General features: G+C 39.5%; 1 protein-coding gene across 4 annotated transcripts in view; it reads right to left on the bottom strand.

The window, feature by feature from the left end:
- Window positions 1-18,103, bottom strand: part of pard3ab (par-3 family cell polarity regulator alpha, b) — a 427,849-nt gene that overhangs the window by 110,379 nt on the left and 299,367 nt on the right. For all 4 annotated transcript variants that reach the window (XM_061979076.2, XM_061979077.2, XM_061979075.2 and 1 more), the window contains 2 exons: window positions 7,070-7,300; window positions 4,520-4,760 (listed from right to left, as the gene is read on the bottom strand). In XM_061979076.2, coding sequence (XP_061835060.1) covers window positions 4,520-4,760; window positions 7,070-7,300 — 472 coding nt within the window. The remainder of the gene's footprint in view (window positions 1-4,519; window positions 4,761-7,069; window positions 7,301-18,103) is intronic.

Here is an 18,103-nt window from a genome sequence, read left to right as displayed (position 1 = left end):
TGTTTTTCTTTTCTGCTCTGCCCCCCTCTCCCTTGTGGAAGGGGGGACACAGGTCCGGTGGCCATGGATGAAGTGCTTGCTGTCCAGAGTCGGGACCCGGGGTGGACCGCTCGCCTGTGCATCGGTTGGGGACATCTCTGCGCTGCTGACCTGTCTCCGCTCGGGATGGTCTCCTGCTGGCCCCACTATGGACTGGACTTTCACTATTATGTTAGATCCACTATGAACTGGACTTTCACAATATTATGCTCGACCCACTCAACGTCCATTCCACCCGGTCTCCCCTAGAGGAGAGGGCGGGGTCACCCACATCTGCGGTCCTCTCCAAGGTTTCTCATAGTCATTCACATTGACTATGAGCACTGGGTTGTGAGTTTTTCCTTGCCCTTATGTGGGATCTGAACCGAGGATGTCGTCGTGGCTTGTGCAGCCCTTTGAGACACTTGTGATTTCCATCCATCCATTTTCTACCGCTTATTCCCTTCGGAGTCGCGGGGGGCGCTGGAGCCTATCTCAGCTACAATCGGGCGGAAGGCGGGGTACACCCTGGACAAGTTGCCACCTCATCGCAGGGCCAGCACAGATAGACAGACAACATTCACACTCACATTCACACACTAGGGCCAATTTAGTGTTGCCAATCAACCTATCCCCAGGTGCATGTCTTTGGAGGTGGGAGGAAGCCGGAGTACCCGGAGGGAACTCACGCAGTCACGGGGAGAACATGCAAACTCCACACAGAAAGATCCCGAGCCTGGGATTGAACCCCAGACTACTCAGCACCCTCGTATTGTGAGGCAGACGCACTAACCCCTCTGCTGCCTACACTTGTGATTTAGGGCTATATAAATAAACATTGATTGATTGATTGATTGATCTCAGCAGCATTCGGGCGGAAGGCGGCGCACACCCTGGACAAGTCGCCATCTCATATAAATGACGAATGAAATGTATAAATGAACATTTATCACGTTTACCTTTTACCCGAAGACTTGTTGGCGAAGACGACTGTGAACGGCGGGAAACAAAAGGAGGGGAGAGCCATGCGGACGCTACCTTTGTGCTTTTTACTTGGATTCAATAGTGTTTCTCACCTTCTTTATCAATTGCTGGCGGGGGCACTGATGTTATACCTAAAACCGTACGGTTTTAGATGACTGCAATGCAACTGATTCAATCAAAGCGCACAACACCCCACTCTGTCAACTATTCCGCAGCCTTAACAGTGTTTGGTTAGTTACTGAAAACCAGTAACTAGTTACAGTTACTAGTTACTTTATTTCAAAAGTAACTCAGTTACTAACTCAGTTACTTACACCAAAAAGTAATGCGTTACTGTGAAAAGTAACTATTTAGTTACTTTTTTTCCCCTTAAAAGCTCCCATTAATGCCTTTTTAGCCTTCGTTTCAGAACTGTTATTGCACTGGAGAATAATACAATCTGTTGATCAACTTGACATGCATTCGCATCACTGAACTCTGCTAAGCAATGTGGTCTACATACAACACACAAAGACAAAGATATGTTTCAAAGGGCCAATTTATTTCAGGCCAGAACAAATTGACAAAACTATTTTAAATAGCTGCAACATAACATACATAAGTAACAAACCGCATAATAACAACATAACTGTAAACCTGGCTCCACCTAAGGAAGGCACACGTGACATACCCAAAGCCTAACCAGGCAGATTTGAATTGTTGTTGTTTGATCCAAGACACAACTTAAAGGGGAACATTATCACCAGACCTATGTAAGCGTCAATATATACCTTGATGTTGCAGAAAAAAAGACCATATATTTTTTTAACCGATTTCCGAACTCTAAATGGGTGAATTTTGGCGAATTAAACGCCTTTCTATTATTCGCTCTCGGAGCGATGACGTCACAACGTGACGAAAGCAATCCGCCATTTTCTCACTTTCGTCGGTGTGTTGTCGGAAGGTGTAACAACACGAACAGGGACGGATTCAAGTTGCACCAGTGGCCCAAAGATGCGAAAGTGGCAAGAAATTGGACAAAATTTGTTCAAAATACGAGGCTGTGGCGAAAGACGACGAAATGGTCAGTCGTTTGTTCTGCACACTTTACCGACGAAAGCTATGCTACGACAGAGATGGCAAGAATGTGTGGATATCCTGCGACACTCAAAGCAGATGCTGACATCAACTCCAAAACTGGACAGATCAGCTTTCAGGAAAAGAGAGCGGATGACTGTATGTCTACAGAATATATTAATTGATGAAAACTTTATTCATTACTCGCGGTTTTACGTAAATTATTATACATAAACTGTGTTTAGCAATAATTTTGCTTAAAAACATTTATTTTTTTCAATCATTCGAGTACATTCGGGTAGTCTTGTGTAATGCAGTATTTTGTGTCTATTTAGGTATGGTTAACCTGAGTGCTGAAATCGTGGAAAAATATATGTTCTTAGCGCGCCTGAAATGGGCTGTCTGCACTCTCAAAGTCCATGTTGTTGCCAAATGTATTTCATATGCTGTAAACCTAGTTCATAGTTGTTAGTTTCCTTTAATGCCAAACAAACACATACCAATCGTTGGTTAGAAGGCGATCGCCGAATTCGTCCTCGCTTTCTCCCGTGTCGCTGGCTGTCGTGTCGTTTTCGTCGGTTTCGCTTGCATACGGTTCAAACCGATATGGCTCAATAGCTTCAGTTTCTTCTTCAATTTCGTTTTCGCTCCCTGCCTCCACACTACAACCATCCGTTTCAATACATTCGTAATCTGTTGAATTGCTTAAGCCGCTGAAATCCGAGTCTGAATCCGAGCTAATGTCGCTATACCTTGCTGTTCTTTCCGCCATGTTTGTTTGTATTGGCATCACTGTGTGACGTCACAGGAAAATGGACGGGTGTATATAACGATAGTTAAAATCAGGCACTTTGAAGCTTATTTTAGGGATATTGCGTGATGGGTAAAATTTTGAAAAAAACTTCGAAAAATAAAATAAGCCACTGGGAACTGATTTTTAATGGTTTTAACCCTTCTGAAATTGTGATAATGTTCCCCTTTAAATGTAACTAAAATGTTATTTTCTTTGTGCTCGACAAAACAAAGAAGTGAGAATATCTCCATGTTAAGACACTCGAGTCGACTGCGGCTCCGTTGTTAGAAACACAGACACGAACCCCCCTCCCCTCCCCTCCTCACACAGAGCGCGCTTCCGGCTTGTGACAGAGGAAGAATCAGAAGGACGACACTGCAGCGCTCCAATAAAACACACTCAGGTCTTCTGTTTCTAGCCGATACTACATAAAAAAATAACGTAAAATAATGCAGTAACGCATCATGTAGTAACGGTAACTGAGTTACTGAATATAAAAAATATCGCGTAAGATTACTAGTTACCACCGAATCTAACGGCGTTACAGTAACGCGTTAGTCAACACTGAGCCTTAATCAATAAAAAGTGTCTGATAGCCTGTTTGCCTAACACTTAAGAGTCACGCAGGGCACTTGAATGCCTCATGATGTGAACAGCGAATGGACAGCAAAGTGTGTTTGACAGGCAAAACATCAATGCACTGTTTGGTCTATGAACATATAGCCTCTACATAAAAAATCCAAGGTACCATCGTACGATTCAAATTCTACAAATACTACAACATACTTGCCAACCTTGAGACCTCCGATTTCGGGAGGTGGGGGCGTGGTCGGGGGTGGGGCGGGGCGTGGTCGGGGGCGTGGTTAAGAGGGGAGGAGTATATTGACAGCTAGAATTCCCCAAGTCAAGTATTTCATACATATATATATATATATATTAAAATATATATATATATATATATATATATATATATATATATATATATATATATATATATATATATATATATATATAGATATCTACATCCTGAAAATATGAAAACAAACTGTGTTTAGATAATTGATACTTCAAACTTGCATAAATAAATATTAAGGAATGTAACATAACTTGGCTTCTGAGAGTTTCAAAATGTAATGAATAAAATGCTAAAGTTGTTGATAAACAAGCAATTATTTTAATAATTAAATATGGTCATTTTAAATGAATTACTATGATAATTTAAAATCAATTATTTCAAATATGTTTATTTTAATGTATAATTCTATGGCTGGATGTAATAAGGAGTCACTAAAAAATACAAATAAAAACACAATTAATTTTGATGTTTTTAGCAAAATATAGTAAAAATGTATTTACTAGTTTTTTTTTTTTTAATTAATAAATATATTTATTTTTAGGTAAGATAAACATAATAATACAATTTATCTCTAGTCTGGATGATTTAGTTATTGTCACCCTGTTGTCCTCCCGTCATGAAAAAAGGCTGTCCTCACTCAGGTCCGCATGGAGCTGGAGGGGGCGTGGCTTCCAGCTCTGGCTGAAAATTGGGAGATTTTCGGGAGAATATTTGTTCCGGGAGGTTTTCGGGAGAGGCGCTGAATTTCGGGAGTCTCCCGGAAAATTCGGGAGGGTTGGCAAGTATGTACTACAATGACTACTGAGTCTTACCTGAACATGTCCCCTAGTCCTTTCAGCATTCCCTTCTTTGCTTTGCCCTTGTCTTTGTCTTTGTCCCTCGCTGTCTCCCCCTTCTTTTTCTCCTTGCCACCTTTGTCCTTTTTCCTCTCCTCTTTGGGTTGGCTGGTCCCGTTGACCAAAGGCTTCTCCGGCACCAACGGCGGCGTCTGGTCGGCCACCGTCGACACAGAGTCTCGACCTGAGCGTGAGCTCTCCTCCGTGTCTTCTTCCACTGTGAGAAAGACAAAGGCTTATGCAATAGACGCGATTCATCAACAACTTAGACAACCATGTAGATTAGATCCAGTATTCACATCAACCATGTTACAGTGCATTATGTATTTTTGAAAGCACCGTAGGTCTCATGGCTACTAATGATTGGGGTTGAAAGATGTTCTGCCTAAACGGGTTGCAGACTGAACAATATTTCCGCTGACATCTCAAATGGTAAAAATGTCACAAGTTGTGCAAATTCCAACCGGCTTGTTTTGGAGGAAGGCAAAATTGTTGTTCTACATTCTACTGGTACTTCAAGGGGGACCTATGATGAATTTCGTCTTTTCCGACTTCTCAATGCCGTTAGCGGGGTTTTGCAGTCTGGCTACGTTGTGACGTCATAGCGAGGTAGACGTTCTATTTGGACAATAAGTCAAGCCATCAGTCAGTGCGTCAGGCTATGGGGAAAACACAAAAAATGTAGGATAAGGTATTATTTTCATCTAATTGTGCCATGCGCATAATAACACCAAGTGGCATAAACGCTGCTGAAACACAGCTGTTTATATGCAGGTGTGAATCGATCAGCGAGAGTGTGGGTGAATCGGATGTGACCGAGTGAATCTATGTAATGTTTATTAAGTTTATTTTTGTCTGTAAAAAAAATACAGGCGAAAACTTCAAGATAAATATTTAAACAGTGTATATTTAACTAGAGATGTCCGATATTATCGGCCGATAAATGCTTTAAAATGTAATATCGGAAATTATCGGTATCGGTTTCAAAAAGTAAAATGTATGACTTTTTAAAACGCCGCTGTGTACACGGACGTAGGGAGAAGTACAGAGCGCCAATACATCTTAAAGGCACTGCCTTTGCATGCCGGTCCAATCACATAATATCTACGGCTTTTCACACACACAAGTGGATGCATGGCAAAATTGGTCAACAGCCATACAGGTCACGCTGAGGGTGGCCGTATAAACAACTTTAACACTGTTACAAATATGCGGCACACTGTGAACCCACACCAAACAAGAATGACAAACACATTTCGGGAGAACATCCACACCGTAACACAACATGAACACAACAGAACAAATACCCAGAACCCCTCGCAGCACTAACTCTTCCGGGACGCTACAATATACACCCCCCCCCCCCCCCAAACCCAAAACCCCGCCCACCTCAACCTCCTCATGCTCACTCAAGGAGAGCATGTCCCAAATTCCAAGCTGCTGTTTTGAGGCATGTTAAAAAAAAAAAAAGCACTTTGTGACTTCAATAATAAATATGGCAGTGCCATGTTGGCATTTTTTTTCCATAACTTGAGTTGATTTATTTTGGAAAATCTTGTTACATTGTTTAATGCATCAACAACAAAATTAGGCATAATAAATGATAAATGATAAATGGGTTGTACTTGTATAGCGCTTTTCTACCTTCAAGGTACTCAAAGCGCTTTGACACTACTTCCACATTTACCCATTCACACACACATTCACACACTGATGGAGGGAGCTGCCATGCAAGGCGCTAACCAGCACCCATCAGGAGCAAGGGTGAAGTGTCTTGCTCAGGACACAACGGACATGACGAGGTTGGTACTAGGTGGGGATTGAACCAGGGACCCTTGGGTTGCGCACGGCCACTCTCCCACTTCGCCACGCCGTTAATAATGTGTTAATTCCACGACTGTATATATCGGTATCGGTTGATATCGGAATCAGTAATTAAGAGTTGGACAATATCGGAATATCGGCAAAAAAGCCATTATCTCTATATTTAACTAAAAAAAATGAATTAAGGAAGTATTTTAAATGTAGATTAAAATCATCATTAATGTTTTGCATCTTGTTAGACTGCTTCAGAACTGACTTATTAATCCAAGTCACACATTCTCCACTAAACACTTTTAATATCGCTGCTGTGTTGATGTCGTTGTGGCTTGTGCAGCCCTTTGAGACACTTGTGATTTAGGGCTATATAAATAAAGATTGATTGATTGATTGATGCCTGATAACAGCTTTCATTAGTAGACAAACGATTAGCGTCCAGTTATTGATCATTCGCCAGGCTGCCTTCATGCGTCCTCATCAGGACGTTACTGAGTTATGAATCAAGATGTTAGTGGCATGAAGCCCGTAATGCAAAGCGTTCACATTTCAGGCATGAGGCGAGAGTTACATCGTGACCGGGGTCCTCGCTGGGGAACCACCCTGACGGGCTTGCTGTGTTCTGATGGCGGCGACAGCTTGGCTGCAGAAGGCATCAAAACCTTTACAGAGATGCTGCAATTTGTGGACTCAGTGTGCGGGTCTTACATGTCTCCATGCCCTCGTCGTCCTCCTCGGCGGGTGCCGGCCGGTCGTACGACTTGTCGATGGCCGCCCTGAAGCTCTCGTTGCAGCCCCGCCCCCTGATGATGCGAGGGCGAGGCCTGTGGAAGGGAAGATCCCCGTTGAGGGTGACCTCGGCCACGGCCGTCTGGAGGCTCTCGAGAGAACTGGACTTCTTTAAGCCCAGAGATGGACCCAGGTCCTTCGTGGAGGAACCTGATTGGACGATACAAAGGAGTGTGCAGCGATTACTGGATGTAATGTCATGCTTGATAATATGAAAACATAATCATATATATTTATTAGAGATGTCCGATAGTATCGGCCGATAAATGCGTTAAAATGTAATATCGGAAATTATCGGTATCGTTTTTTTTTATTATCGGTATCGTTTTTTTTGTAGTTATATCAACATAAAAACACAAGATACACTTAAAATTAGTGCACCAACCCAAAAAACCTTCCTCCCCCATTTACACTCATTCACACAAAAGGGTTGTTTCTTTCTGTTATTAATATTCTGGTTCCTACATTATATATCAATATATATCAATACAGTCTGCAAGGGATACAGTCCGTAAGCACACATGATTGTGTGTGCTGCTGGTCCACTAATAGTACTAACCTTTAACAGTTAATATTACTAATTTTCATTAGTTACTAGTTTCTATGTAACTGTTTTTATACTGTTTTACTTTTTTTTTTATTCAAGAAAATGTTTTTAATTTATTTATCTTATTTTATTTCATAATTTTATTTTATTTTTTAAAGTACCTTAACTTCACCATACCTGGTTGTCCAAATTAGGCATAATAATGTGTTAATTCCACGACTGTATATATGGGTTGATATCGGTATCGGTAATTAAAGAGTTGGACAATATCGGAATATCGGATATCAGCAAAAAGCCATTATCGGACATCCCTAATATTTATATTTAATTGATACCAACTACCGTATTTTTCGCACTATAAGGCGCACCTTCAATGAATGGCCTATTTTAAAACTTTGTTCATATATAAGGCGCACCGCATTATAAGGCGCATAGAATAGACGCTACAGTAGAGGCTGGGGTTACGTTGCGCAAAAGGGAATGTCAACAAAACAGTCAGATAGGTCAGTCAAGCCCCTTCTTTGGCTATTTTTAAGACCCTTCTTAAAACTCATTTTTATTCACTGGCTTTTAACCCAGCATGAGACTTTGAACTGTTTTTAGCTTTTAACTGTTTTTAACTTTTAAACTGTTTTTATCTAACAAACTGTTTTTAGGGTAATTTATATTTGCTTTTTAAATGTGTATTTTTATTTCTGTTTTAAATGTTATTTTTTAGTCTGTCCTTTGCCTCCATTTCTTTGTGGTGTACAGCCCTTTGTTTTTCAACTGTGCTTGTCTTTAAAGGGCTTTATAAATAAAGTTGGTATGGTATGGTATGGTCAAACTTTATTAATAGATTACGAACCAGCGTTCTGACAACTCCGTTCACTCCCAAAATGAATAAAAAGCTGTTTTATTATTTCCACCGAGGTAAAGTCAGTGACGTGGTATTTCGTTTATCCTTTAACAACAGCATGGTATAACATGTCGTGCAACATTTATATCAAATACACTGCAAAAACTGAATTCTAAGTAAGATTAAATATCTCAAATAAGGGTGATATTTGCTTATTTTGTGTCTGATAAGATAATTCTTCTCAGCAGATTTTATGTTAGAGTGTTTTACTTGTTTTAAGGGTTTTGGTCCTAAATGATCTCAGTAAGATATTACAGCTTATTGATGAGATTTGATGACCTATATTGAGTAAAACATGCTTGAAACTAGAATATCAACTGTTGCAAAGCTGTGTCATCAACACTCACAAGTATAAAACTACTTTTTTAAAGTACTTCAAGCATGGAAAAAAAATCATGATGCCGAGCGCATATCATTATGTCAAGATAATGGCACTAGCATTTACTTAATTTAAGAATATTTTTCAACATATTGAGCAAAAAGGTCTCTTTTTTTTTCTACCAAGAAAAGTGCACTTGTTATTAGTGAGAATATACTTATTTTAAGGTATTTTTGGGTTCATTGAGGTTAGCTAATTTTACTTGTTTTGGAAAGACTTGACAAGCCACATTTTCTTGTTCTATTGGCAGATAATTTTGCTTAGTTCAAATAAAATACCACTAATTTTTGTATTTTTTTTTTCTTGTTTTTGAACACTGACTTTTTGCAGTGTATAAGGCGCACCGTCAGCTTTTGAGAAAATTGGAGGTTTTTAAGTGCGCCTTGTAGTGTGGAAAATACGGTTGTACAAATATTTAAAAGGTTTAGGATCCTTAAGGTGAATGTCGTGCTACATATTTCCAGCTCGCTTTTCTGCATGCTTGTCCATAGAACAGGGGTGTCAAACGTAAAACAGGTTTTATCCGGCCCGCGGGATGAGTTTGCCAAGTATAAAAATGAGCCGAAATTTTTGAATGAAAGAAACTGCTGTTCTAAATGCGTCCACTGGATGTCGCAATAGCAATTCTTTGTATCTTTGTAAATGATGCTACAAATGTACAAAAAAATATTAAATAGCACCAGTCGAGGAAAATGAGCAAACTACATAAATAACTATAATAAATTTGATTTTGATATTATTTTTTAATCTTGATAGATTGAAAATTAACTCCAATGAGTTGACTGATGAACATTATCACATCATTTATTTAGAAAATATAAATAACAACAAATAAAGATAGAATACTATTACCGCAACATGTAAGTGTAAACAAAAACCAACAACATTATGATTTGTACAATTTCAGAATGTGCTTGTTCGATTTTTAAACAAAGAAAACAATCTGAAGTTGTCTTTATTTTTAAGTTATCGTGCCGTGATTTCACCAGTCCGGCCCACTTGGGAGTAGATTTTTCTCCATGTGGCCCCCCCATCTAAAATTAGTTTGACACCCCTGCCATAGACAATTAGATGTCTTCCAGATGCAGCACTTTAATAAAGCGTTTAATCACGATAACGTTTGCAAAAAAAGGCATCCGGTGAAAAGACATCTCCAAGGTACAGTTGGAGCCGATTATAAAGTGTTTCTTTAATCCAAATTAAGAACACGCCAGGAATTAAATCCATTAAATATTCTAATTGCTTAACAGCGCTGGCTGTGTTATTGAAGCATAATGCACAAGCTTTCTGATGTAAAAATGTATTCAAATGACCTGCCAAGCTTGCAGATTTATGTCAGCACACAATGAGGCTGTCTGTAAAAAAAAAAATAACACAAAAAGACAGAAACTTGAACGGTGAGTGAACAAGCTCAGGGAGGTTGGCAGCCTCTCATTTGTTCTCATCAGTCTGTCCAAGTTCTTTTAATGTTCTATTTTTTTTACACTACACATTTTCACCACTTCACTGACGCCATGATGGCGAGCTGAGACGAGAAAAAAACAGACAACACTTTTAAATTGCAGCGCTGTAACAGCACATGTATTCACAATCCAAATTTTACGGTACAGAACATTGGGCTCGGCACAAAGGGATATAGACTTCTCACACGTTAAATGATGGACAGGTAAGGTTTATGGCTGTTGATCACGCCAAGGAGAAGCCAGAGCTTGAAAACCCTCTTCTGTTATTAAAGTCCCCTGTTTGGGAACTTTTGGTCTTCCTGGTGAAATACGCAATTTACAAGGTCTCAAACTCAATTTACTGAGGGGCGTCTGGAGGCTGATTCGGGATAAACATATATCACCTATTCACTTCAGAATCACATTTTAGCCACGTGATAAAAAAAAATTCAAATACAGCGACTAGAATGACCATTAGGGATAACATACAAAACCCAAAAGCAGTGAAGATGGCACGTTGTGTAATTCGTAAATAAAAACAGAATACAATTTGCAAATCCTTTTCAACTTATATTCAATTGAATAGACTGCAAAGTCAGGATATTTAATGTTCGAACTGAGAAACATATTTTTTTTGTTGCAAATAATCATTAACTTCGAATTTAATGGCAGCAACACATTGCAAAAAAGTTGGCACGGGGCATTTTTACCACTGTGTTACATGGCCTTTCCTTTTAAAGGGGAACATTATCACCAGACCTATGTAAGCGTCAATATATACCTTGATGTTGCAGAAAAAAGACCATATATTTTTTTAACCGATTTCCAAACTCTAAATGGGTGAATTTTGGCAAATTAAACGCCTTTCTATTATTCGCTCTCGGAGCGATGACGTCACATTGTGACGTCACATCGGGAAGCAATCCGCCATTTTCTCAAACACCGAGTCAAATCAGCTCTGTTATTTTCCGTTTTTTCGACTGTTTTCCATACCTTGGAGACATTATGCCTCGTCGGTGTGTTGTCGGAGGGTGTAACAACACGAACAGGGACGGATTCAAGTTGCACCAGTGGCCCAAAGATGCGAAAGTGGCAAGAAATTGGACGTTTGTTCCGCACACTTTACCGACGAAAGCTATGCTACGACAGAGATGGCAAGAATGTGTGGATATCCTGCGACACTCAAAGCAGATGCATTTCCAACGATAAAATCAAAGAAATCTGCCGCCAGACCCCCATTGAATCTGCCGGAGTGTGTGAGCTATTCAGGGACAAAGGACCTCGGTAGCACGGCAAGCAATGGCGGCAGTTTGTTCCCGCAGACGAGCGAGCTAAACCCCCTGGATGTCTTGGCTCACACCGTCCCTTATGCCACCGAAGATGATCAAGAGAAGAATATCGACCCTAGCTTCCCTGGCCTCCTGACATCAACTCCAAAACTGGACAGATCAGTTTTCAGGAAAAGAGAGCGGATGAGGGTATGTCTACAGAATATATTAATTGATGAAAATTGGGCTGTCTGCACTCTCAAAGTGCATGTTGTTGCCAAATGTATTTCATATGCTGTAAACCTAGTTCATAGTTGTTAGTTTCCTTTAATGCCAAACAAACACATACCAATCGTTGGTTAGAAGGCGATCGCCAAATTTGTCCTCGCTTTCTCCCGTGTCGCTGGCTGTCGTGTCGTTTTTGTCGGTTTCGCTTGCATACGGTTCAAACCGATACGGCTCAATAGCTTCAGTTTCTTCTTCAATTTCGTTTTCGCTACCTGCCTCCACACTACAACCATCCGTTTCAATACATGCGTAATCTGTTGAATCGCTTAAGCCGCTGAAATCCGAGTGAATCCGAGCTAATGTCGCTATATCTTGCTGTTCTATGCGCCATGTTTGTTTGTGTTGGCATCACTATGTGACGTCACAGGAAAATGGACGGGTGTATATAACGATGGTTAAAATCAGGCACTTTGAAGCTTTTTTTAGGGATATTGCGTGATGGGTAAAATTTTGAAAAAAACTTCGAAAAATAAAATAAGCCACTGGGACCTGATTTTTAATGGTTTTAACCGTTCTGAAATTGTGATAATGTTCCCCTTTAACAACACTCAGTAAACAATTGGGAACTGAGGAGACCAATTTTTAACACTTTTTAGGTGGAATTCTTTCCTATTCTTGCTTGATGTACAGCTTAAGTTGTTCTACAGTCCAGGGTCTCTGTTGTGGTATATTAGGTATCATATTGCGCCACACATTTTCATTGGGAGACAGGTCTGGACTACAGGTAGGCCAGTCTAGTACCCGCACTCTTTTACTACGCTGTTGTAACATGTATCTTGGCATTGTCTTGCTGAAATAAGCAGGGGCGTCCATGAAAAAGACGTTGCTTGGATGGCAACATATGTTACTCCAAAACCTGTATGTACCTTTCAGCATTAATGATGCCTTCACAGATGTGTAAGTTACCCATGCCTTGGGCACTAATACACCCCCATACCATCACGGATGCTGGCTTTTGAACTTTGCGCCTATAACAGTCCGGATGTTTTTTTTCCTCTTTGTTCCGGAGGACAGGACGTCCACAGTTTCCAAAAACAATTTAAAATGTGGACTCGTCAGACCACAGAACACTTTTCCACTTTGCATCAGTACATTTTAGGCCGGCGGCGTTTCTGGGTGTTGTTGATAAATGGCTTTGGCTTTGCATAGTACAGTTTTAACTTGCACTTACAAATGTAGCGACGAACTGTAGTTACTGACAGTGCTTTTCTGAAGTGTTCTTGAGCCCATGTGGTGATATCCTTTACACACTGATGTCGGATTTTGATGCAGTACCGCCTGAGGGATCGAAGGTCACGGGCATTCAATGTTGGTTTCCGGCCTTGCTGCTTATGTGCAGTGATTTCTCCAGATTTTCTCAAACTTTTGATGATATTATGGACCATAGATAGTGAAATCCCGAAATTCCTTGCAATAGCTCGTTGAGAAATGTTGTTCTTAAACTGTCCGACAATTTGCTCACGCATTTGTTCACAAAGTGGTGACCCTCGCCCCATCCTTGTTTGTGAATGACTGAGCATTTCATGGAATCTGCTTTTATACCCAATCATGGCACCCACCTGTTCCCAATTAGACTGTTCACCTGTGGGATGTTCCAAATAAGTGTTTGATGAGCATTCCTCAAATGTATCAGTCTTTTTTGCCACTTGTGCCAGCTTTTTTGAAACATTTTCAAATTCCAAATGAGTTAATATTTGCAAAAAATAAAGTTTACCAGTTTGAACATTAAATATCTTGTCTTTGCAGTCTTTTCAATTGAATATAAGTTGAAAAGGATTTGCAAATCATTGTATTTTGTTTTTATTTACCATTTACACGTGTCAACTTCACTGGTTTTGGGTTTTGTACTAAGATTAGAAACGACGGAACGTCATTACTCAACATAACAGGCTGACTCATGATGTCACACGCACACGCACACGCACGCACGCACACACACGCACGCACGCACGCACGCACGCACGCACGCACGCACGCACACACACACACACACACAACTGGTGTAGGATAAACAAATATGTTATCTCTAGTCTAAACATGTGCTTTTAACAACTATTCACAAAACTGTGGTAAAGCATGCTGGGAGCTACTGTTCCCAGGAGTTATTCCAGTTTCCCAGCATGCTTTGCAGCACTTGCTTTGTAGAAAGTTGCTTAAGTCACATGTTCAGAGTTGGTGTAGTAGTTGTTCACTATTCACCACTTTAGTAGTACAAGTTAACACGGATAATAGCAAACACTTGTATGTGCACAAAATACATTTATATTCACTCCAAAAAAAAAAATGTTTTGCTCAAGTTAATTTTTTTTGCAAAATATTCAAGATTCAAGATGCTTGATTATTGTCCATTCTTTAACATGTACAAGACACATAAGAACTGAAATTACATTTTCATACATTTTATATATTTCTGTCCTCAAAATCTGACTTAGCGACCTCAACATTAGGACACAAATATGACGCCATACTTTAACTAACAATACTACGAATAAAATAATAATTCACACTATTACTGTTTTACTTGTCTGCATTCTTGTGACTTATGAAAAATATAATAACCGTTTATTGTTTCAATTATACAAAAAAAACACATTTATGTGTTGCATTCTTTTCTTTTACTGTACCAAAATGAACCGAACCGTTATGTTAAAACCAAAGTACCGTATTTTTCGGAGTATAAGTCGCACCGGCCGAAAATGCATAATAAAGAAGGAAAAAAACATATATAAGTCGAATTTTTGGGGGAAATTTATTTGATAAAACCCAACAGCAAGAATAGACATTTGAAAGGCAATTTAAAATAAATAAAGAATAGTGAACAACAGGCTGAATAAGTGTACGTTATATGAGGCATAAATAACCAACTGAGAACGTGCCTGGTATGTTAACGTAACATATTATGGTAAGAGTCATCCACGGCTCAATGGCGGCAGATAAATTATGTTTCTTACAAGCAACGTTCCCTCTAAGGTGCGCGCCTGCGCAATTGCGCACTGCTCACGCGTCCTCTGCGCACAGCAAATTACCGTATTTTTCGGAGTATAAGTCACTCTGGAGTATAAGTCGCACCGGCCGAAAATGCATCATAAAGAAGAAAAAAAAACATATATAAGTCGCACTGGAGTATAAGTCGCATTTTTTGGGGAAATTTATTTGATAAAACCCAACACCAACAACAGACATTTGAAAGGCAATTTAAAATAAATAAAGAATAGTGAACAACAGGCTGAATAAGTGTACGTTATATGAGGCATAAATAACCAACTGAGAACGTGCCTGGTATGTTAACGTAACATATTATGGTAAGAGTCATTCAAATAACTATAACATATAGAATATGCTATACGTTTACCAAACAATCTGTCACTCCTAATTGCTAATCCCATGAAATCTTATACGTATAGTCTCTTACGTGAATGAGCTAGATAATATTATTTGATATTTTACGGTAATGTGTTAATAATTTCACACATAAGTCGCTCCTGAGTCCTGAGTATGAAAAAAACTGCGACTTATAGTCCGAAAAATACGGTAGGTAGCTGACCCTTATTATGGCGTACTGTAACACTGTTATACACTGATTATAAACACATTGCCTATGACATTATAAAGTAGTATTATGAGAATAGTGAGAAAGAGTTCTGTTTACGATACTTATTGGGCTTTTGGAGTCTATACCACCCTTTAACTTTTCGACCGTTGCTTCCTAAACAGGCTGCATGTTTTACTTGAACCCTCCTATCAGTAAACAATCCCATCTTGATGTCTGTCTTAAGACGTCACCAGTTTTCTACGGCTCATCAGGACGAGGTCAACTCCAGCGGTCGCCGAGCACTTGATGTCTTCACAATGGCGAGGTCTCGGTGGCGGTGACCCCAACAACATAGGCTTTATTGATTTCGTATAATCACGTTGTAAAGCACTGCCATCTCTACGTCAGCTCAGGCTGTGACGCTAACTCCATCTTCCCTCTAAGTTAATGAGTTCTTCTTGTGTTTGTAATTCAATTGTGTGTCAGTGAAGTGGATCACAAGGATTTACACTAAGGCTTGGCACACACACAAATACAAACGTGGGTTTTTTTTTGTTCTGATTTTCCCCTTTTCCCTACCAAAACGACTATGTCTTACAAGATTATATTTATAAGATTTTCCTGTGGTCTGAGGTGTGTTTTGATTGATTAATTGAGACTTTTATTAGTAGATTGCACAGTACAGTACATATTCCGTACAATGACCACTAAATGGTAACACCCAAATAAATTTTTCAACTTGTTTAAGTCAGGTTCCACGTTATTCAATTCATGGTATAAATATATACTATCAGCATAACACAGTCATCACACAAGTTAATCATCTGAGTATATACCGTATTTTTCGGAGTATAAGTCGCTCCGGAGTATAAGTCGCACCGGCCGAAAATGCATAATAAAAAAGGAAACAAATATATATAAGTCGCATTTTTGGGGGAAATGTATTTGATAAAACCCACCACCAAGAATAGACATTTGAAAGGCAATTTAAAATAAATAAAGAATAGTGAACAACAGGCTGAATAAGTGTACGTTATATGAGGCATAAATAACAAACTGAGAACGTGCCTGGTATGTTAACGTAACATATTATGGTAAGAGTCATTCAAATAACTATAACATATAGAACATGCTATACGTTTACCAAACAATCTGTCACTCCTAATCGCTAAATCCCATTAAATCTTATACGTCTAGTCTCTTACGTGAACGAGCTAAATAATATTATTTGATATTTTACGGCAATCTGTTCATAATTTCACACATAAGTCGCACCTGAGTATAAGTCGCACCCCCGGCCAAACTATGAAAAAAGACTGTGACTTATAGTCCGAAAAATACGGTACATTGAATTATTTACATTATTTACAAAAGTGTTAGGAGTGAGTTTGTCCTGATAATTGGCTCCAAAGGGGGTGGGGCAAAAATCATAAATATTAAACTTGTTCAACATTCATGACCCAAAATCTTCACGTTTTTGGGGAAAAGCCAAAAGCTGCGGAGTCTTCGCTCCATGAATTGTCACGGATATACAGTATGTCTTAGTAATAAGTACCGTATTTTTCGGAGTATAAGTCGCACCGGAGTATAAGTCGCACCTGCCGAAAATGCATAATAAAAAAAGAAAAAAAACATATATAAGTCGCACTGGAGCCTGGCCAAACTGAAAAAAACTGCGACTTATAGTCCTAAAAATACGGGTAAGTACGGTACTTTTTTTTTTTTTTTTAAAGCGCTTTTCACAGATAAAATCACAAAGCGCTGTACAAAACATAGGTGAAGTAAAACAACAATTCAATTAAAACAACAAGGGCAACATCATAAAAGGAATACAAAATGAATTAAAATGGATAGTTAAAAGGTGCATTAACTAAAAGCGTGACTAAAAAGAGAAGTTTTCAAATGTTTCTTAAAAGTGTCAACACAGTCAAGATCATGGAGGGACTGGTGCAAACTGTTCCAGAGTCTGGGAGCTATAGCCTGGGATGCCAGGTCCCCACGGGTTTTAAAACACGTTTTTGGGATCTTTAGAAGGCCCTGGTCTGAAGACTGGAGGCTGCACCCTGAAGAGTAGGGACATGGCAAGTCAGTGACGTTCTGAGGGGCCCCACTATGCCACGCACAGAATGTCAGGACTAACATTTTAAACTCACTGCGGAATTTACCTGGAAGCCAATGAAGACTGGATAGAACGGGCTGTTCTGGGTAATACTAGGCTAGTAACAGCAGACACTAGCTTAATTTGCAGTGATGGGTCAAACAATACTGAAACATTGATACCTTATGAAACAAGTAATACAGTGTACCTCGAAGCCTTGATGAGTGACACTTAAGAAAAATATATATATATATGTATGTGACCGATACAGCTGCTTTGTCATTTGACTGCAAAGCACCAAACTATTTGCATTGGGAAGTACTTATTTCGCTCTCAATTGACAGCTCGTACTAAATTAAGTCGGAGGAGTGGCGTTTTGGTTTTCAGTACAGGTAGTGAGTGTGCCATGCACTCACTTGGCGTCATTTTCCAATCACTAATGATTTGTGAACACCTCATCGCAAGTCTGCTCAGCATTCCCCCCTCTTCAATGTTGTATAT

This window comes from Nerophis lumbriciformis, linkage group LG19 (assembly GCF_033978685.3).
Source record: "Nerophis lumbriciformis linkage group LG19, RoL_Nlum_v2.1, whole genome shotgun sequence".
Classification (NCBI taxonomy): Eukaryota; Metazoa; Chordata; class Actinopteri; order Syngnathiformes; family Syngnathidae; genus Nerophis; species Nerophis lumbriciformis.
The sequence above is the reverse complement of the archived record's forward strand: the minus strand, read 5'-3'. Positions and strand labels throughout refer to the sequence as shown.